The following is a 24,255-nucleotide window of genomic DNA, read 5'->3' as shown; positions in this document are numbered from 1 at the left end:
CATTAAAGCTAGGAAAATTACAAAACAATATACCTGATTCTATCAAGGTTATGGAGAAACAGGCTGTCATGTGCCTAAAGTTGGGAAATATAAACTGGTAACATACTTTTGGACAGCAAATTTGGCAATAAATATAAAAGCTTTGAATATTCATTTGTACTCTTTGACCCAGTAATTTCACTTCTGGGAATTCATGCTAAAGAAATAATAAGTATATCAAAAGCTTATAAATAAATAAGTATATTTTAAAATGTAACAATGAGAAATAATGAGATGTTCAATAATCAAATTATTAATTATAGCACATTCCTACAATGAAATAATATGTAGCTATTAAAATGATGTTTACAAAAAGTATGAATATAAGCAACATTTATTGTAATGTTTGGTAAAAATAGGGTATTAAATTATATATATAGTAAACCTTCAAATAATTATAAAATTATGTGTAAAAGATTAAATATGTATTTTCAAAAAAATGAATAAAAACCCTCAAGACAATGTTAAATAAAAAAGGATAAAAATTGCATACAAAATTATCCTAACATGTCAAAGACTTACATATATATTATATTGATTTGAAAAAGATAGAGGAGACATACAAATAGTAACAATAGCTATTTCTTGGTGAGAGGATTATATATAGGTGATTTTTGCTTTTTAAAAATATTTTTCAAGTTTCTATTAAAAACGTATAATTTTTTAAAATTAGAAAAAAGCCATTAACTATGCGATTCCATGTAATTATAATGAAATGTTTATAGAGGCAATTTTGAAGTTGTGGAATTATGTGTTTTTCTTCCTCTTCCTACTTTTATGGATTTTCCAGAAAGAACTTGTATTATTTATAGCCTCTAAAAAAGCAAACAAAAAGAAGACAACATGCATTCTTCATGCTAAGAGGAGGTCAAAGATTACAAAAGCTACTCTTTTACTGAAGGAAGTAAAAACTGCTCATGATAGTTTATTGATTTATGATTAAAATCCAGTTGCAAATGGATTTTATAAATTTGGAATGAGTTGATCAAAACTGCTACCCTCATTACATTATTTTGGACATGGGCTGGATATCTTGTATATTCTGCTTGAAAAAAAGAAAGTAGAATCTCAAATTAAGGGTAACAGCCTATATCAATCCAAACACTCAATTCTCCATAGTAGGTAGCACAGGAAAGACATTAAGGACTTAGAATCTAAAGTCTAAGATTTGGGATAGAGTCCTGGCTTTGTCTTTTATTAGCTTAGGTGATCTTAGACACTTGATCTCAGTTTTGTGATCTGGAAAATGAAGATAATGTCTCTACTCCACTGAGTCATAACGATTAAATTTGAGTGTATTCATATAGAGCCTTTAGCATATCCGGTCTATAACAAACAGCAAATAAACCATAATATCTGGTCCAAAATAAACAACAAACAGTGATTAACAATAATAATATAAATAATCATCATAAGCATTTAGTGTTGTTTGAGACTAGAGAAATTCCTAATTTAGGTAAAAATATAATTTTAAATATGTTCCAAATCCCTGGTATAAATGGTAAGGCAAAGGTCAAAATCACTTGAAGTACCTTTATCTGTGAGGTTTTCTTTGTGTAAATTTGGAAAATGAGGTTAGATTTCCACCAGTGTTCTATCATTGGGCCACCAAACTGTACTGGAAACACAAATCTCTGCTGGAATTTCACCACTGTAAGGAGAACCAGACACATAAGTACATGTCATGCTACCCAACTAGAGCCATCATCGATCCATACTTTGACACCACCCGCCTTTCTTTCAAATTTAACTAAAATTTCTTTCAAAAATCTAGTCAGTGTTAACTTCACAAAAGTGTTAGGGAGATAGGAACTGAAGGAGCAAAGACAAAGAGAAAACCTTAGGTTCAGAGAAGACAAGCAGTGCTATTTCGCTCTGCTTTGCATTGAGAAATGAATGACAAGCCTATGAGCATAAGATGTATTAAGAGGTACCATACATTTCACTGGGTATAAGGTAATCTGACTTAACTGTTTTCGAAAGATGAGTTGATAGGAAGTGTAACAAAAGAAGGGGGCTGGCTAGAGGTGGAACAATGAAGGTCAATGAAGAGAAGGAAGAATTAAATCAAAAATTATAATAACGCAAATGAGTTTTCTTTCTGGCTAAAGACTAGGGGACGCCTACTGTCACACTCAGACAAGGTCCCAGGTACTGATGTTAGCAGTTTTAGGTGGGGTAGAGTCTGTTTCTTGGATGAAAAGGAAGGAGTTTCTGCTATAATACTAACTGTAAACGGGATAAGGTGATGGTAATATTTGAGGCTGTTCACTGCTATGGGGCTTTAACAGGTTAAAAGAAAGGAATTTGGAACTCAAATCCTTTGATCTGAGTTAAATTCTGTTACTTACTAGTGAGCACCTCAGCCACAAATTATCACCTGTAAAATGATCTTCCAGTCCATTCACTTCTAGACCTTTAAAACAGATTTGAAGAACCCTCACAAAAGACCCAGTTACAGAAAGAATCCACTATCTTTAGTACTCATTCAAACTGATCTATTCACCTTGAGCATCTTAATTCTTGACTTTTGTTTACTTCTCTTGCTACTCATGGACACATTCTGGGTCTTGCTATCTGGATCCATACACAAGAACTGTCAATAAAAGGTCTGGATGCAGGACACCCACATCTACTAGACCAGTTTACCTGTTTATCTTCTAAGGGGAAAGGAAGTAAGACAACATTACATCTCATTGGTGTGAAGAGAAGATTTGATAAAGCACTTTGGATACCACAAAATCCTTTGTATGCAAACAGAACCCTATTTCCATCTGGTGCCATGCAGGTTTCTTCTCACTATCTAGGTACGTTTTTGCCCTGTATTATGGTATTTCTCACATAATTCTCTGCTTCTTAAGCTCATGGGGTTTTTGTTTTTGTTTTTGTTTGTTTTTGGTCGTTTTTAACCACCAAAAGTGAGTTAAAGCAATAATGGAAGAATTAATTCATGTAAATAAATTGCTAACAATTTTTAAGTTGGAAGGGATCCTGAAAATACCTAGTCTCGTCCATATTATTAAGAGAGGCCCACAGATGCAATGATTTTGTCTAAAAGTCACACAATTAGTGTGTGGTATAATGAGAACTACAACTCTGTCTTCCAGTTCCTGGCTTGATGCTTATTCCACACTTCCCATATGATCACCATGGGGAGAACTCAACCACTGTGACCAACATTAACAATAATGCATTCACTACAAGCAACATAGATTAAGAGCACACAATTTGGAATTTAAAAAGTTCTAGGTTCAAATTCTAGTTTTACCATAAACCAGCTGTATTATCTTAGACAAACTATTTAAGTGATTTTCATACTTCAGTTTCTTTCCTCATCTGTGTGTTTTAATTTAAGGACTAAATGATTATTATATATAACACAATGAGTCGAGTTCTTAACAGATTGTTTAGTTCCCAATAAATGTGAGCTACTATTAGTAACATACTATTTTAGAGTTCGATGCTTTTACATTCATTCTCCCATTTGACTATCTATTAATCTCTTTATGTAGTTATAAAGGACTAAGGAAGTTCTTTATTTTCTGATATGAAAACTACTAAAATATAACAGTAAAGTAAAGATGCAGAACAGGGTATACGGTCCACTAATACTTGAATAAAAATGGAAGGAGAGCAAAAGAATACACATATTTCCTTTTATATGCATAAAATATCTTAGCAAGTATATAAAAGAAACTTACAACATTGCCTTCAAAAATGGGACTTTGGAACTTTGAATCACATGAATAAATTATATTTAATTTAAAAACCAAATAAACAAAACAAAGCAAAATAAAAAAATTTTAACTCTAATGTCACCAGACTGTATAGGAGAGTTAGGTCCTTTCTTTTATTTCTCAAACTACTTCCTAGAGAAGAAGCTTAATACTGATGAACTGTTCATGGATGAGACTGGAGAACCAAGGAAAAGGTATTCTCAAAATCTGTTGGAAAAGCAGCTATGATTTTGGATGGCAGGAATATAAGTGTTTATTATATTACCCTTTTACTTTTCTGTATTAGAACTATTTGAAACAAAATAGAAAAAAAAGACAACACCCAAAGCATAAACAATAAAAGAAAAAATAGTTAAAAAGGACTACATCAAAATTAAAAACTTTTGTGCTATATATGATGCTATTTAGAAAGTGAAAGGACAACCCATATAATGGGAAAAAATATCTGCAAATCATAGATCTGATAAGAGTCTTATATCCAGAATATATAAAAAACTCTTAAAATGAGCAAAGGACTTAAACAGACATTTGTCCAAAGGAGATATACAAATGGACAGCAAGCACATAAAAAGATACTCAATATCATTAGTCATTAGGGAAATGCAAATCAAAACTACAATGAGATACCACTTTATACCCACTAGTATGGCTAGAATAAAAATATATTGGAAAATAACAAGTGTTGGTGAGAATGTGGAGAACCGGAACCCTTAAACATTTATATGAGAATGTAAAATGGTAAAGCAGCTGTTGAAGAGAGACTGATAGTTCTTAAAATAATTAAAAGATACAATTTACTATATGACTCAGCAATTCCACTATTAGGTATATACCCCAAAGAAATGAAAACATATGTCAATACAAAAATGTGTACACGAAGGTTCATAGTAGCATTATCCATTACAGACGAAAAGTAGAAACGCTCCAAATACCCATCAGTAGATGAATGAATAAATGAAATGTGGTATAGCCATGAGTAAAATATTATACAGCCATAAAAGAAACATGGATGAAACTTGCAATGTTATAAATTAAAGGAGCTAGTCATAAAAATCATATGTAGTTCAATTTTTATGAAATGCCTAGAATGGGAAAATTGATGAGACAGAAAATAGATTAGGAGTTGCTTAGTACTGGGGGCTGAAGAGGAAATTGAAGAGTGAATGCTAATAAGTATGGGATTTATTTTATGGGGAATGAAAATATTCTAAAATTAGATTGTGGTAATGATTGTATAACTGAATTTGCTAAAAGGCATTGAATTGTACACTTCAAATGTATGAATTGAATGGCATGTGAATTATATCTTGACAAAGTTGTTTTTAAAAAGGGAAGAGAGAAAACATGGCAGAGTGAGAGACGTCCTCAGATCTCTCCCCCTGAAACAACAATAAGCTGAACATCTAAAACTCAACAAAAAACACCCAAACTGCACACTAGCATGTTTGAGTGTGGGATCTGCATATAAGAGATACCAAAGGTCAGAACCCCGGGTAACAGGCAGTAGACTGGGAGAAATAAAGAAGCTACCTCTCGCAGCCACCGGAGCTTCTTGCAGGAGGAAGGGGAGGGGTGAAGGTGCAGCGACTTCCCTAATCAGCCTGCCTGGAAGTGCTGGAACTTCTAGCAGCCGGCAGCAGGGCCCAGTCATCAGGGCAGAAAGTGGAGAAGTGGTACGGGACCGCAGAGAAACAACAGTTGATTTTTACCCACCCCAGATGCAAAACCGAGGCTAAGCCATATCCCCCAACTCCCAACCCACAACCCAGAGGGCCCTGCCCCCCATACCCTCCAAGACCGATCACCGCGGAGCCCCAGGGCAATCTGAGCAAACGCTATCGAAACTGTTGCTAACACTGACAGGGACTGAAACTGAGAGTAGCAAGTGTGACTAAATATCTACAAGAAAATAGAAAAGACATTTAGGCTTTATATAAAGCAGGGATCCAAGAGGCTTAGATGCCATATACTGGAAACCAAAAGAAAAGCACCTTCTTTGCAGCAGGCTAAAGAGAGACCTTTATATAATAAATCTTCTTTCATTAATTTCCATTAATGCCCAGGCAGAGAAATAGTCCATTAAACACCATGAACAACCAAGGTGACAAGGCATCTCAGAAAGAAAGAGAAAAATCTCCAGAAACTAAGCTTACAGACATAGAAACAAGCGACTTAAATGACAGAGAATTCAGAATGGTACTTCTGAAAAAACTCAGTGAGATCTGAAACGACTCAAATCAACAATTTAAGGAATTCAAAAAACAACTAGATGAGCAGAGCAAGGAGACTGAAACCCTCAAAAGGAACCAAATAGAACTTCTGGAGATGAAGAACAACTGCAAGAGTTGAAAAATGAAATAGCAAGCTTGGGAAATAGAGTTGACCAAATGGAGGAAAAGGTCAGTGATATCAAAGACAGAAATCTAGAAATAAATCAGAAGGAAGAAGAGAGAAACTGAAGAATGAAAAATAATGAAAGAGAAATACAAAAAGTAGCTGACGCCATCAGGAGAGGAAACATAAGAATAATGGGCATTACCGAAGATGAGGAAAAGGAGCAGGGACTAGAAAGCATTTTCAGACAAATAGTGGGTGAGAATTTCCCAAATCTAAGGAATGAGCTGAATTCAAGAAGTCAAAAGAACACCTAATTATCTAAAAAGGGAAAAGAAAAATGGCAATAGTTGAAAGAACATGATCTAAGCGTCAAGAGTTGTGAGTTATGCTCTCAGCTATGTTACTGACTTGTTGCCTCGCATCAAGACAGTCGTAGCAACTCTGGACTCGTTTTCTCACTTATAAAATAAAGGAATTTGAAAAGATTCACTTCAAAATTCTTTCTGCCTCTAAGATTCTATGATACCATAAGAGTCAGATGAGTAATTAGGGATTCAAAAATTCTTTCAAAGCCAAAGTATCTGAGGAGCAGAAAACCAGTCTCTCTCTTACCTCCATCTATAATTTTACTGGAGGCGAGTCGAACGACCTCAGTTATCAAAGCTGTCTTTTCCAATCCACTTTTGGAAAACCCCACCGGAAAGTGATATTCCACAAAGAAGGTGCTAAAAAATTCAAAACAAAAAAAAGTGATTAAAAAAAAAACCAAAAAATCAATCTCTTTCTTTCTGATAAATACTACATATCTTTCAACATCCTATTTTCAGGACCTCAGGTCCTCAGAGGAACTACTTTCTCTCTTCAAAGCCTTTACCAATCGTGCCAGGCAGAATTAAAGGGTCCCTTTCTTCCTTGTGCTCCCACAGCATTTTTAATATAAAACTTCTATTTTGGACCCTATTATAGATGGCTATTTAAATGTTTCTCTCTCCTACTGACTGCAAGGTGTGTGAAAACAGACTTTAGGTCTTAACTTTCATTATTCTCTCACATACCTAGCCTAGAGCTTGGGACCTAGTGGGGGAATCAATACATTTTTATTGACCAAATGATGCATATGAAAGCACTTTACAAACCCTAAAGTGTTACACAATTATCTATTTATTATCATTATCGGACACTTTCCATTAATGTCAATTTCCCATGTTAGAGACATACCGCTTTTTTGTTGTTGTCACCTTAGGTGGTCTTCTAGGAAAGCTTTTTTTGCCAGGGGTTATCTGAGGACTATCTGGAGGAACTCCCATTGTTTCGATGATGATTCTGACTGAATGTGTTCTACCCAGAAGGGCCAGTCTGTCTACACTCAGTGTCATCACTTGGGCATCTTCTGGAGTTTTTGAGACCATCTGTTGTTCAACCAAATTTCTGAAAAGAATTCATGCAGACAGTAAGGCAGACAGTCTTAGAGGCCCAAAATGAAATAATATAGTTTGCACAGGCAAGAGGCAAAAAGAGGAAAGGCAACAAGCATCTTAGTTATCAAGGATTGGAAAACAGCTTTAATCAGAATTCTGGTCCTGATCTACAGTGTAAGAAATCTCAAAAAATGTCAAAACATTCTTGTAATCTAAAGGCTTATCTCCACATAAGTATTGAAACTAATGTTATAGAATTAGTTTTCCTACAAGGGATACAGACTTTACTTCAGTTACTCACTACTTTAATGTAATTGCTATCACTACTTTTCTGTATTCCTTTTCATTTGCTTTCCTTATGTATATTTTCTACATAAGCATAATACAGCATGCATACAACCTAGAATTCTGCTTTCTCCCTGAACCATTTCATCATATCTATCTTTTCAAGGACTGAAATACTTAATGAGTTGCAGTAACTCAATCAGTCTGGTTGTGTTGGGTAAAGACAGGTCATTTCACTTTAGATTTTGTGAAAACAATCTTCATTTCTTTTTCCTTCTAAATAACATTCACAGAGAGGCTCACCTATTTTTCTTGCCTGCTGCCCTCTTCTTCAACTTATGATCATTTGACTCCAGAACCTTAGAAGATCTGGCAAGAGCTTTCGACTGGCTCATTTTTTTAGGAGGGACAATATCGTCATCTTCAGTGAAGAAATCACTAATGCTGGTATCAGATTTCTATGTGGGGGGTGGGGAGGAAACAAAAAGAGAAGCACTAACAGATAACTGCTTTGGGGATAGTGGTAATAAAAACATTTCTCTGAAAGTAATCAAATTCTTCTCTGCATATATATCATTCTCTTAAAGAGATAACTAATGTTTATCCTGGTTATACAAAAACACCAAAAATAGCTGACCCTTGAACAACATGGTAGTGGCATGGATCACTCCCCTCCACACACGGTTGAAAATGCACCTATAACTTTTGATTCCCCAAAAACTTAACTATAGTCAGCCCTCTATATCCGCAGATTCAACCAATTGCACATCAAAACCAGAATTTATGGATTTGCGATTGGGAACCCACAGTTACGAATGCAAAAATACTGTTTTCAATCCACAGTTGTTGAATCCACAGATGTGAAAACCTGCAGATATGAAGGGCTAAGTTTATTGAAAAAAATCCATGGATAAGTAGATCTGTACAGTTCAAAATGGTGTTTAAAGGTCAACTGTCATCTGAAGTCCATGAAAATAACCTACAAGTTCAGTTCAAAGAAAATAAATGAAAATAGTTTCTTCTTTCAAATTCTCAATAATAATAACCACTATCTATTGACTGCTTACTATGTATCTGGTACTATGCTAAATGTAGCATGTGTATTTCTAACATAACATTTCTATGTGTCCTTATCTCAATTTCTACAAGTAAAAAATGAAAGCTGAGAAGTTAGGCAGCTTTTTTATGATTCTAGCTCTATTAAGGAAAGGCAGATTTTGATCTCCATAGGTTCCAAAGCCTATATTTCTACCACGGTTTGAGGCAAATTGTCTGGGAAAATGTCACCCAACTATATGAAGGCACAAACTATTTTTTTTTTTTCACTATTTCATACTACTAATAATTCATTCTCATTTAAATCTTGCTAAGATGAACTGTTTATCGTTAAGTCACAAATTTCTTCCTTGGAGGAACTAGTGGTCAAGCCCCTTGTAATTATTTTGAGAAAAGGCAGCTACCATAATTAACTGATCAGACCTTTCTACTACAAAATGCAAAATAGAGAAAACAGTGTTATAATTATTTGACTACAGTTATATAGTCAAAAACCTTGCTAATATAAACATAGGAGGCCAATCCAAAATCATTTTAAGTTTATCACCTCCAACTCCCCTTTCTCCAGCATCTCAGGGTGTATAATGTGTTAATCCATGATAAGAGCAACAAATTAATAGTTAAATAAGCATGATCAGAATATCCTTCTAGGAAGCAATACAACTTTTTCAAGGTGAGATTACAAAGCTTTTTGTTCTTAGGTTTGTTTTTTGTTTTTGTTTTTTTTTAAATTAAGTGGCAGCTTTTAAAAATGCTAATAACACAATCAAAATCTAGATGGGTCACAGCCTGAAGGAAATTACAATAAACATCAAGTAGGTTGTTCAAAAGAATTTCAGGAATCAAAAATGCAAGACAATAATTCTGAATTTCTAAGCTGTGGATGTTATTCAATATTAAGAACATCAACACTGACCCTGGGGAAAGGCGTGAGCATTCTAACTCCTTGGTCTTCCCGCTGTCTCATGATCAATTTTTCACTCCTCCCTCCCAGTCAACAAATATTTTCTAAAATTACTTTGTTTAAATAGCATAGGGGATTACTTTGAATCATTCATACATTTATTCATTTATTCACTAAATATTCACCGGATACTCAATATCTATCAGGTCTTTGTTGTACTGGTAATAAAAAGCTAATGAAGACATGTCCGTGTTCATGAGGAACTGTATCATATGTGGTTAAGGGCTATAACAGAAGTATGTGCAAGATATTTGGATATTCAGGCAACTTCATAGAGGTGTTGAGTTGATTTTTAAAGAATGAAGAGATGCTATCACACATACGAGGGCATTTCAACATTCAAAATAGAAAGATCAGTATGAGAAAAATATATGAAGATAGAAAAAGCTAAGATGTTTGAGGAGAGGTGCAACAATCATTGTAACAGGAGTCTTGAGTGGGTATAGAGCAAAAGTGGAAGACTAGGTGAGGGAGGTAAGTCAAGATCTGATTCTAATGCCATGCTCAAGCTGATGAGATGGTGTGGTCTAAGGAGAAAAACAGGCTTTTTGCCAGACAGACTAGGGTAAGAATTCTAGTTCTGCACGTTAATTACTAGTATTTAATGTCTCTAAGCTTTTATTTCATGAGATGTAAAAATAACGCTAGCTAATGGAGCTCGAAAAAGAATTAAACAATAAATTTAAAACATTCGGTACAGTACTCAATAAATAACAGATAACATATATTCCCTGGCACACAGAAAATGTGTAATAAATCTAAGTTCCCTTTCCAATATGTTACAGGTAACACAGTATCAGTGATGATTTTTAAGGTAAGAAGTCATGAAATCCTAACAATTCATAACATCTTTTAAATCTATCTCCTCCTTTCTAATCTCACCACTACCACTGTCATTCAGGTTCTTCCTCCCTCTCACACCTCCAGTAACCCAATGGCTTCCTATCTGCTTCTGGTTATTCTCCTGCTTGGCCCCCTACATCACTGCTGGGTTAACATTCCTAAAACATCATTTTGATCATGTCATTTCCTCCTCACCTGACATTCACAGGCTTTCACAGACTGTGCTAGCCTGCCTTATTGACAAGTTGTTTTTGACATGAATTCTCACCCAGTCATATTAGATACCTTGCAGTGCACAAATTGCTTCTCTAGATAGGTCATTCTTTCTATTCCCATTTCATATTCTTTCTCTATCTCTCTAAACACCATCTTTCAAGTCTCAGTTAAAACCTCTTATTCCTCATGATGCTCTTTCCAGACTATCTCATGTAAATGTTCTCCTTACTTCCTCTGAACCCTAGTAGCTCTTGCTGTCTTACCACTAAGCTGGTATAAACTACCTTGCATCTCAGTTCTCTTTTCTGACCTGGAGAAAAGGAAAATCAGGAGTATGACACCAATGTTCACAAATATAAATGATTATTGTGGAACAAGGATTGAACTTATATACAGATGCTAAATCAATGAACAGAACATAAAGCTTGATATAAGAACTTTGAATATGCTAGAACTGTCTAAAAAGAGAATGCCTTGTCTTAAAGGTCTGTAGAGGTATTGTCAACTGTGAGTAGAGGTGTTCCTGGAAAATTTTAAAAAGACACCAGTCAAGGGTAGTAGTTCTAAGGGTATACTTGTATTAGCTCTTCCTTAGAAGAGCTCTAAGGAAGCCATATAATATATTAAGACCATAAGCTTTAGACTCAGGTAAACTTGAATTTGAATCCTGGCTTTAACATTTACTATGTCCTTGGAAAAAATACTTACTCTTACTAGGCTTGTCTCCTCATCTGTAAAATAGGGATAATACTTTTCTCTTTAGGTTGTCATTATAATTAAATAAGGTATGTCAAATGGACAGCTTTCTATCTGGAAGTGGTAACATGCTGTCACCTACTAATATTATTAATACTCGCGTTCTCTAATTCCCAAAGCTTCAGATTCAATGACTTACAGGTGCTGTGTAAAATAAGTTCTCCAGGAGACTCTGGTCATACTGAGGGTCATTAGGCTCACTGCTGCAATACACATCACTCCCAGGAGATGGAGAATCTGGAGGAGAGCCTAGCCCATCCCAGTAATTACCTTGGGATAATTCAGCACTGCAGAGGTAAGAAAAACAAAGCAGAAAAACTTTAAAAGAAGTTTCAGCTGAGTGTTTTGTTTTTTTTTTTTTTTTTAGGGAAAACTTTCTAAAGTTCTAAACCTGGAAGAAGATATGTTAAACAGAAGACTCACATAAACAGAAGATTATGTGATAAATATTTTCATATTATATTCTCCCTCCTCTGGGATGCCAACAGGTAGTATTCAAAAAATACATTACTGACACTGATTATGATCTCATTCATTTATTTAACAAACATTTTACTGGGTACCTATTATGTGCCAGGCATGGTATTAGGTCCTGAATGATAAAAAGATAGCTAAGCAAACTTGCTTTATCCTTGTGTTGCTTATAATCTAGCAGGGAGGAAAAGGAAAGAACTAACTGTAATTCAGTGAGTTAAATGTTATATGTTGTTTTTGTGGAGAATGGTTAATTCATAAATGCACCTCTTCCATTAAGCAAAAATATGTGTATTTAGGGTTAATTATGGCAAGATTAGTTCTATATGGGATACAGAAGTGAGTAAAACAGATACCTACTGTTTATAAACTAATAAGGAAGATAAGCATACAAGTATGTGTATATTTCACTCGTTTTTGCTTCTCCTATAGTACCTAGCACTTAATGAACACCTATTAATAAATTTATCAAATTCTTAATAATCACATTTTAATAAAATACTTACTAAATATTTAATATGTGTTAGGCACTGCACTAAGCATTGCAATTATTCTTTCAACTTTGCTTTCCTTTCGAGCTAGTTGCTATACTTTCCCCCCTTCTTCAATTTCTCAAGAAAATAGTACACAAGAACTATCTTCAAATTAGATCACATTCCTATATTTTTTGGAACGACAGATACTCAGTAAATGTTCCTTTCCTTAATTTATAGCAGGGTTTCTCAATCTTAGCACTACTGACATCCTGGGTCAGATAATTCTTTGTCATCGGGAGCTATCCTGTGCATTTTGGATCCCTGAACTCTACTCACCAGATGCCAGTAACACTCCTCCACTTCTGGCAACTTAAAATGTCTCTAGACACTACCACATGTCCCATGCTGTGGGGGGTAGGGGAGAACTGCCCCCTAGTTGAGAACCACTGCTCTATAGTAAAATCTCTCTAAGGTTAGAAAGACTTTCTAACTGCCAAAACCCAGCTAGCAACTTCCCATCCACATGGTTTCGCTGCAGCTTCTGAGCATTGCATCTTTTTGAAGTTCTATTTCTTGGTATTCTATACAACTCTCATCTGCCACTTATGGCTCTCCCTGTACTCAGTTGCCTGCTGTCCCCCCTTACCTTGCACACCCTTAAAGTTACTAAGATCTCCACTGTTCAGTATATATAGTTCTCTATTTTTTAACTTATTTTTCTCCAAATTAACATGTCTTTGAATTTATTCTATTGTCTATGACGCATTAAAAGGGCGTGCCATTTCCCTCCATATATCCAGAAACTGGGAGAGGTAAGAGCTATTCTGAACAGGCTAGAGGCGTGGGGTTCCTGTGCAGCTTGGAGGACAGAAGATATGAGAGTGCAAAAAAAGGGGTTGGTGTGGAGCTGGAATTTGCTCACTCTCAGCACTTTCCTCTTCTTCTTAAACATTTTTTAATCAACGAATACATGTACCTATTTTAAAAGTAAAATAGGATTACAAGACATAATAAAAAACAGTACCTGCTTGCCTCCTTAGAGGTAATCACTTTTAACTCCCTAAGATATTTCTTCTGATATTTACCTTCATACTGCTATTTGCTGATTTTTCATTTTTCTAAATGATTTATGGACTTCCTATTATGAAAAATGAAGAATCTACTCTTACACCACTAGTCTTGGACACAGATTTCCCTTGAACTCACCTTTTCAATTTAGTTATATTACAATTTTTGTTGTCGATCTTCAAGGTTAACGTTCTATCAGAGCCAAGTATATTTTTTATGCTTTCTTATACAACTTCTAGTTTTCCTTGTTTTAATAACTGCCTTACTTTTCATCGACTTAGTTTTTTATGTACCTATTATTTTATTATTGAATTCTCCAAGAAAACTGAAAATTTCCTCTCAATTTGGTCAAACACAGGAGAAATGTGTCTCCTCTCCTAGAAATATCCCTACTGAAGCCCTGTCCAGCTCCCGTAATGAATGTTTGTCTCTAAACATGACACTGATCCTAAACCACCTTTTCTCTTTCTTCTGTATCATATCGCCTACTTCTTGGACTCTTGCGCCTTCTTCCTATACTCTCTTTATGTCAAAAAAAATCACTTTGTGCTTTCTTGAGGAATAGTGCAAGAGAGGTAAACTTTTGAGACCCTAGATGCATAAAGATATTTTTACTTTACCCTCACACTTGATTGATAGTTTGACTGCGAATGGAATTTGAGGTTGAAAATTCAGAATTTTTAGAATTCTGAAAGCATTTCTCCACTGTCTTCCTGGATTTTGTGGAACAGTCTTGTTTATGTTTGTTTCCAGCTTTACTGAGATATATATAATTGACAAAATGATAAAATATTAAAAGTGTACAATGTGATAATTTGATATACATATACACTGTGAAAAGATTCTCCCCACTGAATTTATTAAAACATCCATCACCTCACTCACATATATATTTTTTTTGGTGAGAAATTTAAGCTCTACTCTCTTAGCATATATCAATTATACAATACAGTGTTATCAACTAGTCACCATGCTATACATTAGATCCTCAGACTTTATTCACCTTATAACTGAAATTTTATCAAGTTCTCCCTATTTTCCCACTCCTCTAAACCATTTTTCTACTGTTTCTATGAATTTGACTTTTTAAAAAATTCCTTTATTTTTAATTTCTTTATTGTTAATTCCAGCATGTTCCTCTTTTCCTTCTAAAACATTTTAAAATTAAAGAATACATGTACCTATTTTAAAAGTAAAACAGGATTACAAGACATATCTAAGTGATACTATGCAGTATTTGTCTTTCTCTGTCTGGCTTATTTCACTTAGCATAATGCCCTCCATGTTCATCCATGTTGTCACAAATGACAACATTTCCTTCTTTTCAAAAACCGAATAATATTCTATTATACACATACATATACACACCCCGTTTTCTTGATCTATTTACTCAATGACAACCACTTAGGTTTCCACACCTTGGCTATTGTGAATAATGTTGCAATGAACATAAGAATACAGATATCGCTTCGAGATAATGATTTAATTTCCTTTGGATATATACCAAGAAGTAGGATTGCTGGATCGCAAGGTAGTTCTATTTTTAACTACTTGAGGAACCTCCATTCTTTTTTCCATATAGTGGCTGTACCAGTTTATATTCCCACCAATACTCTCTTTTCTCCAAATTCTCACCAACATTTCTCTTGTTTTTTTGATAACAGATATTCAAACAGGTGTGAAGTGATACCTCACTGTAGTTTTGATTTGTGTTTCCCTGATGACTAGTGATGTTGAGTACCTTTTCATGTACCTGCTGGCCACTTGTATGTCTTCTTTGGAGAAATGTCTATTTAAGTCCTTTGCCCATTTTTAAATTGAGCTATTTTCTTTGCTATTGAGTTGCATGAGTTCCTCGTATATTTTGGATAATAACCTCATATGAGATATATGGTTTCAAATATTTTCTATCATTCAAAAACCTGCCTTTGCATTTTGCTGATGGTTTTCTTTACTGTGCAGAAACTAAAGTTTCATGTAGTTCCACCTATTTAATTTTTGCTTTATTGCCTTTGCTTTTGGTGTTAAATCCAAAAAATTATTAAGACCAATGTCGAAGAGATTAAACCCTATGTTTTCTTCTAGGAGTTTTATGGTTTCAGGTCAAATGTTTGAGTCTTTAATCCATTTTGAGTTGATTTTTGTATACAATGTAAGACAGTGGTCCAGTTTCATTCTTTTGCATGTGGCTATCCAGTTTTCCCAACAACATTTATCAAAGAGACCATTCTTTCTTCATTGAGTATTCTTGGTTCCTTTGTCAAAAACTAATTGGCCATATATGCATGGGTTTATTTCTGGGCTCTCAATTCTGTTCCATTACTCTATGTGCCTGTTTTTATACCAATACCATACTGTTTTTATACCAATACTATTAGCTTTCTAATATAGTTTGAAACTAGGTAGTGTGATGTTTCCAGCTTTGTTTTTTCTCAAGACTTTTTTAGCTATCCAGGGTCATTTGTGGTTCCATACAAATTTTAGGGTTGTTTTTTCTATTTCTGCAAAAGATGCAATTGCAATTTTGATAGTGATTGTATTGAAACTAAAGATCACTTTGGGTAGTGTGGACATTTTAACAATATTAATTCTTCCAATCCATAAACACGGAATATCTTTCCATTTATTTGTGTCCTCTTCAATTTCTTTCATCAGTGTCTTAAAGTTTTCAGTGTACAGATTTTTTACTTTATTAAACTTATACCTAAGTATTTTATTCTTTTTGATGCTATTACAAATGAATTGTTTTCTTAATTTCTCTTTTTGATAGTTTGTTGTTAGTGTATAGAAACACAACTGATTTTTGTTTATTGATTTTGCATCATGCAACTTTACTTAACTTGATAATTAGTTCTAATAGTTTCATTGGTGGCAACTTTAGGGTTTTCTGTATATATCATGTCATCTGCAAATAGTGACAATTTTACTTTTTCCTTTCCAATTTAAACGCCTTTTATTTCTTTTTCTTGCCTAATTGCTCTGGCTAGGACTTCCAGTACAATGCTGGAGAAAAGTGATGTGAGTGGAAATCTGTATGTTCCTGATCCTAGAGAATGAGCTTTTGGAATTTCATCATTGAGTATGTTAGCTGTGGCTTGTCATATATGGCCTTTGTTGAGATACATTCCCTCTATATCCAGTTTGTGAGAGGTTTTATCATGAATAGGTGTTGAATTTTATCGAATGCTTTTTCAGCATCTATTGAGATGATATGATTTTTATCCTTCATTTTGTTAATATGGTGTATTACATTTATTGATTTGTGGATGTTGACTCATACTTGCATCCCTGGAATAAATTCTACTTTATCACGATGTATAATGCTTTTAATGTATTATTGATTTTGATTTGCTAATATTCTGTTTAGGATTTTTAGATGTATGTTCTTCAGGGATATTGGCCTGTCATTTTTCTTACATTGTCCTTGTCTGGCTTTGGTATCACACATCATGGTGAGTGCTTACATGTCTGTTAAGAATTACTTCTTTATTTGCTATACTCTTGTGAGTCTTACGGACACAAGCTACATCAGCTTTCGGAACTAGGTGTTTTGGGAGCCCTTCTCTCTCTGGTGGTAGTCTTAAGTTAGAGCACTAGATGTGAGGTCCAAATCCTTTGTTCAAAAAGCTAAGAGTTGGGGGTTCTCTCCTGACTGTATGATGCTGTCATGGAGTGGGGTTTATGGCGAGAGTGTCTTAGCTTTTCCTACCCATTTCAATGGTATTTTCTCATTTGTCTAATTGTAGAAGTTGTTCATTTACTTTCTGGATCTCTTTCAAAGGAATTACTCTGTGTGCTGAGAAACCTCTTATGTCACCATGTTGGTCAACTCTCTGGAATATCTGACATCATTCCAATTTCTGATACTGTATACATGACCTTTTTTCTTTTCTTCCTTTCTGGAAGGTTTTAAGGTTGTCTCTTTATATCCAGTATTTTGAAAATTCATGATCATGTATCTTGGGATGTCTTTTTTCATTTAATGTGCTAGATTCTTGATCTCATGTTTTCTTAACCAGCTTTATTTAGATATACTTATATTACATTACATATAATTCACGCATTTAAAGTGAGCAATTCATTTTTAGTATATTTACAAATACAAACAAGCATCACCAGTCAATTTAGAACATTTTCATCAACTCAAAAAGAAACTCCATATCCTATGGCTATTCATTACTTATCCCTATCACACCCAGCCCTAAGGAACCACTAATCTACTTTCTATCTCTATAGGTTTGCCTATTTTGTACATTTCGTATAAATAGACTAATAAAATATGTATTCTTTTTTGACAGGCTTCTTTCATTTAGCATGATGTTTTCACGGTTCATCCATACTGTAGCATGTTATCAGTATTTTACTTCTTTTAATGGCTAAATAATATTCCATTGTACGAATATACCACGTTTTAAAAAAATCCATTCATCAGCTGATTTTTTGACTATTATGAATAATGTTGCTATGGAAATTCATGCACATGTTTTTGCATGGCCTTATGTTTTCATTTACCTTGGGTTTATTCCTAGGAGCTGAATTGCTGGGTTATATGGTAACGTTATGTACAGTTTAAGGAACTGACAGATTATCTTACAAAGTGGCTGTACCATTTTATACTGCTGCCAGCAGTGTATGAAGGTTCCAAATTCTCCATATCCTCACCAACATTTACTATCTGACTTTCGGTTCTAGCCATCTTAGTGTGTATAAAGTAGTATTTCATTGTGGTTTTGATTCGCATTTCCCCGATAACTAATGGTGTTATGGTAAAAGACATCTCTTTGTGTGCATATTAGCAATTTGACTATCTTCTTTGGAGAAATATCTATTTAGATCTTTTGCCCATAATTTTAATTGGATTATCTGTCCTTTAATTATTAAGCTGTCCGAGTTCTTTATATACTCTAAGATATAAGTCCTTTATCAGATATAAGACTTAGAAATATTTTCTCCCATTCTGTGGTCGTCTTTTTACCTTCTAATACTATCCTTTGAAGTACAAACATTTTATATTGATTAAGTCTAGACAATATATTTTTTGTTGTTGCTTGTGCTTTTGGTGTCAAATCTAAGAATCCTTTCCCAAATCCAAGGTCATGAAGATTTACCTCTGTTTTCTTCAAAGAATTTTATAGTTTTACCTCTTCTATTCAGCTATTTGATCCATTTTGAGTTAATTTTGTACATGGTATGAGGTAAGGATCCAACTTCATTTTTTTATATGTGGCTAGCCAGCTGCCCCAGCACTATTTGCTGAAAAGACTATTCACTGAATGGTCTTGCTACCCTTGTTGAATATCAGCTGACCATAGACATATGATTTGTTTTTAGACTATTCCATTGATTCATATGTCTGTTATGCCAGTACCAAACAGATTTGATTATTGTTGCTTTATACTAAGTTTAAAAATAGGGAAGTGTAAATTCTCCTATTTTTTTTCTTTTTCAGATTGTTTTGGCTATTCAGGTCCCTTGTAATTTCACAGAAATTTTACAATCGGCTTGTCAATTTCTACAGAGATGACAGCTATGATTCCAATAGGGATTGCAATGAATCATGGGATCAATTTTTAGATCTTCTTTCATTTATTTCAACATTTTAGTTTTCAGAGTTTATGTTTTGCACTTTTGTTAAATTTATTCCTAAGAATTTTATTCTTATCAATGCTACTGTAAATAAACTGTTTCTTAATTTCATTTTGTGATTATTCATTGCAAGTATATAAAAATACAACTGATTTTTGTATTTTAATCTTCTATCCTGCAATCTTCCTGAATTTGTTTATTACTTCTAATTATTTTTTTAATGGATTCTTTAGGATTTTCTACATACCAGATCATATAATTTGTGAACAGAGATAGTTTTACTACTTCCTTTCCAATTTGAAATCCTTTTATTTATTTTTTCCTGCCTAATTGCAAAAGCCACATAGGTAATAAGACACAGACCCCCAAATTTCAAATTGTGTCTGCGTAAACTCCATGCTCTTTTCATTATACCCTGCTAATATTAGTGGTGGAGACAGAGTTGGGAGATAAGAATGAAAAGGTGTAATGGAGACTATTCTATAAATGAGGCTAAGCAAAAAAGGCTGTTGATTGGATTTTTATTTAGTGGGTAACAAATAATGATTTTTATTTAGTACGCAATGAGTAAGCAAGAGAATGACTTGGTTTTTCTAAGGAAGTGTTATTTTATGAAGATAAATCTCTTAACAATGTACATAATGAATCAAAGGAAGAATTTAAAAGAAAGAGAGCTAGCTGAGAGCTCTTACCTGCCCAATAGCAGCTGTATGGCTCTGGTATCAGCTTTTGTGTCATGTTTCCAAAATGTATTCTCATTCGGAGGGAGGTGATCTTCAATGGGGTCTTTCAATTGATTCTTAGACAAGACTTTGATTCTAAGGTATGGAAAAATACTTTCTGAGTAGCTAACGTATGGAAAAAGTCTAAATCAGAATTAACTGAGCTAAGAGATAGTTCAACAGAAAAATCTAACATACTTTAAACATATTACCTTAAATATACATAAAACTTCACAATTTACAAAGCCCTTTCCCGCATTAGAATCTCATTTCATTTCTGTAAGAGAGGGAGGAGAGAATATCCCCATTTTATATACAAGCATGCTGGTTCAGAGGGAGCAAAGAATTTAGCCATTTATATATTTAGTAAGTGCTAGTACTAGGTCTAGATTTTGAGTATCTTAACTCCTAGTTTAGGCTTTTTCCCCACCACATTAAGAATTATTTGATGAACATTTCCAAAATTATTTAGGCCATAACTTGACAAAAACATACGTTAACAACTATTAAAAAATAAATTGTTGGGTTCATGTTTATCCCATAACTTACTGTGTTGATGTTTTAAGAAAATCTTCCTTCATAGGAGGATGAACTTCATCCAACAACAACATGCTAGTATCTGGGCTTGATTTCATTGCAGAAACTGCCATGGCATTACGTAGTTTATTGCCTTGCTCCAACAGGGCTGAGGAGGGTAAAAGTAGAATGGGGAAAATCTAAAACTCGACAGAAATACTTGCAATATTTGGCACCTTTACTTCTATCACAGGAGTTACCACATTGTATTGTAATGGCTTACTTGTCTACCATCTCCATTAGCTTGAGAATTCTTTGAGGGCATTCATTTTACAACAAATATTTACTGAGCATCTATTATGTGAACTGTTTTAGATGCTAGTATTACAGCAGTGAATGAAGTCTTTATTCCAAAGAGACTGACCTCTTCATAGGAGTCATTATATGCATGCATGGATTCTTACAACTGGTGTTTGTACATAATAAGATTAGTAATGTATATATATTATTTTTGTATCTAGATACCTTATAGACTTCTTTTATTATTTGCAACAGTTTCAGTGTCATTATTATCCAAGAAACACTAACAACTATACTAGCTAAAATTTTAGGAGCCATCGTGATAATCTATTCCAAATTTATACGTTCATTGATGAAGAAAAGAATGCCAAAAAAATTCCATGACTTGTCGAAGATCATACAATAGGTTAACAGAAAAGTCAGGATGATGTCCTCAGACTTTCTGATAGGTAAAATTGACCCTATCCCTAAGTAACAAGAACAATAAGTTTAGCAGATAACTTTTTTTGAACCCTTACCATGTGCAGGGCATTACTCTAAGTGTATTATATATATTAACTCATTTAATCCTCACAATAATCCTGATAGGTATTACTATTTCGTTTTCTAGATTGAAAAAAAAATTGAGGCATAGAGGATAAGTAATCTGTCCAAGTTATATATGAGGATGACTCCACATTCTATGATTTTAACCACTATACTATATATGACCTCACTTTAGTTCTTAGCTTAGGACTAGTATCACTATTCCAAGGAATGCTAGGAAGTATTACTTTCTTGAGATTTTATAGTTGCTTAGAAGGTAAGTGAGAATAGACATCAAGTGCCCGTCTCTTAGTCTAGAGTTTTTATAGCTTCTATAAAGATATGGTGGTTAGGCCAAGAAAAAAAAAAGGCTAAACACATCCTAAACATCTAGTATTTCTTAGTATAAAGAGTTCGAAATATAGCTTGAAAACAAACAAACAAAAAAACCCAAATCCTGAAATATCATACATTCAATGTGTAATGTAAATATACAACTAAACTATAAGAAAATAAAGATCACACACTGTGGCAGATGCAATCCTAAGATAGACCCTGCCACCCCTCTGCAAGATTCCCCAAGCCCTGGTGTACACAAACTTTCTCCCAGTGATTCAAACACTCATCTAGGCATTGCTGTGAAGAGATTTTGCAGATTCCCTTAGGGTTTCAAATCAGTCAGCCTTAAGACAGGGAGAGTAATGGTGGGCCTGAACCTTTTAAAAACAAGGTTTTCTTTGGCTGTCTGAAAGATATGAAGTCGTAGGTTTCAAGCATGTGAAAGATTTAATGTGTCATTGCTGTCTTGAAGATGGAGGGAGTCACGTGGCAAAAAATGCAGGCAACTTCTAGGAGCAGACAGTGGCCCGTGGCTGACAGCCAGCAAGGAAATGGGACCTCAGTTATACAACTGCAAGGAACAGAATTGTCGACAAGAATAACCTTGGAAGTGACTTTTTCCCCAGGGCTTCCAGGTGAGAATTTAGCTTGGCTGCCACCTTTATTTCACCCTGTGATACCCTAGGCAGAGAACCCAACCATACCTTGCTGGACTTCTGATCCATAGAACTGTGAACTAATAAATGGGTGTTGTTTTAAGTCATTAAGTTTGTGGTAATATGTTATACGGCAATAGGAAACTAATATACCCAATAATGCCACACCCAAGAATACTGATTGTTAACATTTCGATATATTCCTTTTATGGGCATACTCATTTTATTGTACTTTGCTTTAGTGCATTTTACAGATATTGCATTTTTTTTTTTTTACAAATTGAAGGTCTGTAGCAACTCCATGTTGAGCAAGTCTGTCATGCCCCTTTTCCAACAGCATTTGCTCACTTTGTGTTTCTGTGTCACATTTTAGTAAATCTCACAATATTTCAAACTTTTTCATTACTATTATTTTGCCATGGTGATCTGTGATCAGTGATTTTTAATGGTAATACTGTAATTGTTTTAGGGCACCACAAACCACACTCATATAAGACAGTGAACTTAATAAATGTGTGTGTTCTGATTGTTCCACTGACTAGCTGTTCTCTCCTTCTCCTCAAGCCTACCTATTCCCTGAGACACAATAATATTGAAATTAGGCCAATTAGGCCAACACTTCAATGGCATCTGAAGTGTTCAAGTGAAAGGAAGGATTAATCAATGCAGCAAACTTCATCGCCTTATTTTATGAAATTGCTGCAACCACCTCAACCTTCAGCAACCACCACCCTGATCAGTCAGCAGCCACCAACACTGAAGCAAGACCCTCCATCAGCAAAAGATTACAATTTGCTGAAGGCTTAGATGGTGGTTAGCAGTTTTTAGCAATAAAGTATTTTTTAATTAAGGTATATACATTATTTTTTGATATAATGCTATTGTGATACATGTAACAGGTGTATGTAAGCAGAGATTATTAAAAAAAAAAAACCCACAGGAATACTTATTTTGTGCTCTCAAAGTTTCAGGTATTTAATTCCATCAAAGAATTTATCATGCAGTGTTATAATTGTCTATCTTACCCCATCAACTTCTAGGCTGGGGAATGGCTCTTGTTGGTCTTTGTATCCTTAGTCCCTGGTACAGTACCTGGTATATATCAGGCATTTGATAAAAATGTTTTAATAAATACTTCCACTTTATCACACATAGGGTACTGTGTCTGCTTTAGAATCTGTTTCCTTTACTACACTGAATTCCTTAAGGTCAGGGTCTATATCTTCTTATAATTCTAACCCCAATACTCAAAACAATGACTGACACAAAATAGGCACTCAAAAGATACTTTCCAAAAGCAGGTTTTAAGAAAGAAATAAACATTAAGGAAAACAAGTTAGACAAATCTGAGCGCAGGTGGTCCAGACATTGGCTTCCAAGTGATTTCATTATTGAAACAGCCACTCTTGGCAAAGCTTCTTTAAAGTCTAAGTCATGGTAAGAAAAACATCTCATCTCCCCATCTCTAGAGGAAGCTAGTACCTACACTGTAAGAGCTGGCATGGCGTCTTCCTGCTCCTCAACTCAATAATCGTTTCCTGGACACAAAGGAAGGGTACTCAAGTGAGTTCAGGTCAAATGTTCCCCTTGTTAACTTCCTACATGTTGTGAGAACAGCTCCTGCTAAACGTAGGGAGGTATAAAGCTTCTGGTTTTTTGTTCTAGCTCCTAGCTATCTATTCTAAACGCCAAACTCTTGGAAACAGGATGTATAGTTAGTTTTTCATAAATGCTAGCTGGATGACTAATTCAGCTCTGTATCCCCTTTTTCTTGGTATGATGTTAGTAAAATAAAGGACCAGGAAGATAATTATGTTTATGCATTTGTTATATCCCTCCCATGACCTCAGCTCTAAGACCTACTTACTAAAGTGGCCCACTTAATGTTAGTCCTCCATAATCTTCTGGTTAGAAGAGACCTTTAAAGATCATATATGTCTAC

General features: G+C 34.5%; 1 protein-coding gene across 1 annotated transcript in view; it reads right to left on the bottom strand.

Annotated features, from left to right (window-relative positions):
- The window catches only part of C2CD3 (C2 calcium dependent domain containing 3), a 116,883-nt gene that overhangs the window by 71,152 nt on the left and 21,476 nt on the right, over positions 1-24,255 (bottom strand). The window contains exons 6-12 of the mRNA XM_023521673.1: positions 20,527-20,662; positions 19,948-20,073; positions 11,791-11,938; positions 8,120-8,274; positions 7,332-7,541; positions 6,726-6,838; positions 1,572-1,690 (exon numbers count right to left, since the gene is read on the bottom strand). Of these exons, the coding sequence (XP_023377441.1) occupies positions 1,572-1,690; positions 6,726-6,838; positions 7,332-7,541; positions 8,120-8,274; positions 11,791-11,938; positions 19,948-20,073; positions 20,527-20,662 (1,007 nt within the window). The remainder of the gene's footprint in view (positions 1-1,571; positions 1,691-6,725; positions 6,839-7,331; positions 7,542-8,119; positions 8,275-11,790; positions 11,939-19,947; positions 20,074-20,526; positions 20,663-24,255) is intronic.

This window comes from Pteropus vampyrus, unplaced genomic scaffold (genome assembly GCF_000151845.1).
Source record: "Pteropus vampyrus isolate Shadow unplaced genomic scaffold, Pvam_2.0 Scaffold311, whole genome shotgun sequence".
Lineage (NCBI taxonomy): Eukaryota > Metazoa > Chordata > Mammalia > Chiroptera > Pteropodidae > Pteropus > Pteropus vampyrus.
The sequence above is the reverse complement of the archived record's forward strand: the minus strand, read 5'-3'. Positions and strand labels throughout refer to the sequence as shown.